Source organism: Octodon degus, unplaced genomic scaffold (genome assembly GCF_000260255.1).
Source record: "Octodon degus isolate 3935 unplaced genomic scaffold, OctDeg1.0 scaffold00005, whole genome shotgun sequence".
NCBI classification, from domain to species: Eukaryota; Metazoa; Chordata; class Mammalia; order Rodentia; family Octodontidae; genus Octodon; species Octodon degus.
Genome location: NW_004524581.1, coordinates 29,959,323 through 29,962,008, shown reverse-complemented (window position 1 = coordinate 29,962,008; position 2,686 = coordinate 29,959,323). Strand labels below are relative to the sequence as shown.

The window sequence follows — 2,686 nt, the reverse complement described above, 5'->3', positions numbered from 1 at the left end:
GGGGGATTGAACCGCGGTCCCTGATGCTTTACTAAGCTTGTTCTAAATAGGTGCTTTAGACCACTGAGCCATCTCTCCAGCCCACATTTTTCTTTTTTGCAGTGCTGTAATCACACCCAGTGACTTGGCCATGTTAGGCCAGTGCTCTGCCACTGCCATTTATCCCTAGCCCCCATTTTTTAAGAAATATAAACATAATGTACATTAACTTGTCAATCTTTCTACTTGGGCAGGGCCTTTGCTTTTAGAATAAGTCTGCTGATTGGAACCCTGTATTTCTGGCAGAAACCAAAAAACATAATGATTTCTCTTTACCAACTTTATTTTCATTTACTTTGAAGTGCTTAGAAGACCTAATGATGCAATCTAATTGCAGTCTTTTGTTATCATTTAGCCTACAAAATTTGTGAACAATTTTGGGTGTGATTTGCCTGAGTCTTACTTAAGTACATCCAGTTAGTTTTCATAGAAACAATTCTCTTTTGACTATTTTATTAGTTTGCAGAATAAATTATATAATTAGGGTAATAAATATGACTGATACAGTACAGTTTGGGAACATTTGTGACTAATGCCTACTACTCAACTGGAAAATCAAACTGCCAAGATATTAGAGAAGCTTTGTAACTAAATTATTCAGTATTCCTGCTCAGAGTAGGATGAGAAGAGTATGGAGTTTTCCTGACTTACTGCCTTGTGAGCCCAAAACACAAAGCAATTTAGATGGCTTTAGCATTCCTAAATTAGGGTTACAAATTCAGTTCCATAGATGTGGTGAAGTAGTAAATGCTTGACTGTCTATAAAGAAAGCTCCAGCTGAGTACAGTGGCATATGCCTCCTGTCCCAGCTGTTCAGGCAGCTCAGGCAGGAGGATTGTTGGAGCTCAGGCTGGGCAACAGAGAAGGACCCTGTCTGACATAATAGGGAAAAAACAAAGAATGTTCCTAGAACTCAAGCTGCAGCCTTGGTCGATAATGAAGAATGCAGACTTGGGGAGATAGCTCAGCGGCGTAAGCGCCTGCCTGGCAAGTGCAAGACCCTGAGTTTGATCCACAGTACCAAAAAAAAAAAAAAAAAAAAGAATGCAGACTTTTCTTTTTTTTCCAAGGCGAGAATAAAATGCTAAGATTGTGGGTTTTGTGTTTTTTTAAAAAGTGGAGGGTCATTGGGGGTGGGTATAGAAAGGAATGGAGGGTACAGATCCACAGCGTTGGCGTGGGGTGGGTAAGCACTAAAGCTGAGTGGTGGGTACGTGGATGTTCATTACTCTCTTACCGTCCTTGTGTTGCTGAGCATTCTCATAGAAAGGTAAAAGAAGCTGGAATTCTATATGAAATCCTAATGACGGTAACTAATTCAAGTTAAATCTGCTGGAGACCAAAAAAAATCCCAAGTTTTCAGAACCTAAGTTTTTAACTTTGGGTTTATATCAGTTTTTGGTGAGAAATGCTTGAATTTATGGTACATTAGGGTCAGACTTTTATGTGGAATTTAGAAGTTTAGTAGTATTCTGTGTTCCTGTTGACATTGACCTTTACAAAATTCTGTACTTGTTGGATTTTGTGTCTTTGCATATACTTGTGTTTCATTTTCTTATGAGGCTATATTCAACTTTGAATATAGTTTTCTCTTAAGCCATTTGCAAAAGACCTCTAGTCAAAATTAGTTAAAAATTAATTAGGCAAAATTTAGTATTTATAAGGAATTTATATCACATGAAAATTATCAAGAATAGTAATATAATGAATATCCATGAGTTCACCACCCAGCTGAGGAAGCAGAACGTTGTCTCTTCCATTTTGAAGCTGCCTGTGGTGTTCTCCCACCCTTCTGCTTGCATTCTTCTGTATGGCTCACTTATTTAGGTTGGTTTATTGATGGGACACTTATTAATAGTATCGAAAATGCATTAGAAAAATACAATTTTGTATGTGCTAATTGTTATAAATCACATGATTGCCTATTATTTTTCTTGACTTGAGCTAAGTATGGTTACTGACAGGTTCTCAGCATGGGCCTCCTGCTCACCTTCCCTACAGCTCCGAACAAACGCTTAGTGGTAAGATTGTCCTCCGTGCCTGTGTACATTCATGCAGTAGTAGGTCCTGGTTATATGGTGGATGTAACTGGGTAAAAGAGCTGACTGGATAACATGTGACTTAGTTATGAATTTCCCCAAGGGAGAAAAAAGATCAGTTTAGGGAACTAGTGTCCCTGGTTATTTCTCAAGAAGTCTTAATTATAGTTTCCCCTTTACTATCATTGAGATCATGGTTCCCACTTGGTTCTTGTGTTGACTTTTCATTTTTTGTTTGAGAATGTCTGAGTAATTTACAAATGTGATTAATTTGTTGCATTTCTTCTGTCAAGTATGTCTTTTTTTCCAGCATTTTGCAGGGGGGTGCTTTTGTTTTTGTTTGAATTCCCATCACGATCGATAGCCTTAGTGGAATTTTCTCACTCCTTTTATCCTTTCTCTTTGTTTTGTCCTGCAGCTCCTGGAATGAGACCACCCATGGGAGGCCACATGCCAATGATGCCTGGGCCTCCAATGATGCGACCGCCGGCTCGGCCCATGATGGTGCCCACTCGGCCAGGAATGACTCGACCAGACAGATAAAGTGGAGGGGCAGCCTCTCTGTATCAGTTTTATATTATTTGTTCTGCTTCACCAGGGGTCATGGT

General features: G+C 39.2%; 1 protein-coding gene across 2 annotated transcripts in view; it reads left to right on the top strand.

Annotated features, from left to right (window-relative positions):
- The window catches only part of Snrpc (small nuclear ribonucleoprotein polypeptide C), a 17,481-nt gene extending 14,802 nt beyond the window's left edge, over positions 1–2,679 (top strand). For both annotated transcript variants that reach the window (XM_004624213.3, XM_023722612.1), the window contains exon 6: positions 2,497–2,679. In XM_004624213.3, the coding sequence (XP_004624270.1) occupies positions 2,497–2,621 (125 nt within the window). In that variant the 3' untranslated portion in view covers positions 2,622–2,679. The remainder of the gene's footprint in view (positions 1–2,496) is intronic.
- Positions 2,680–2,686: the final 7 nt, after the last annotated feature.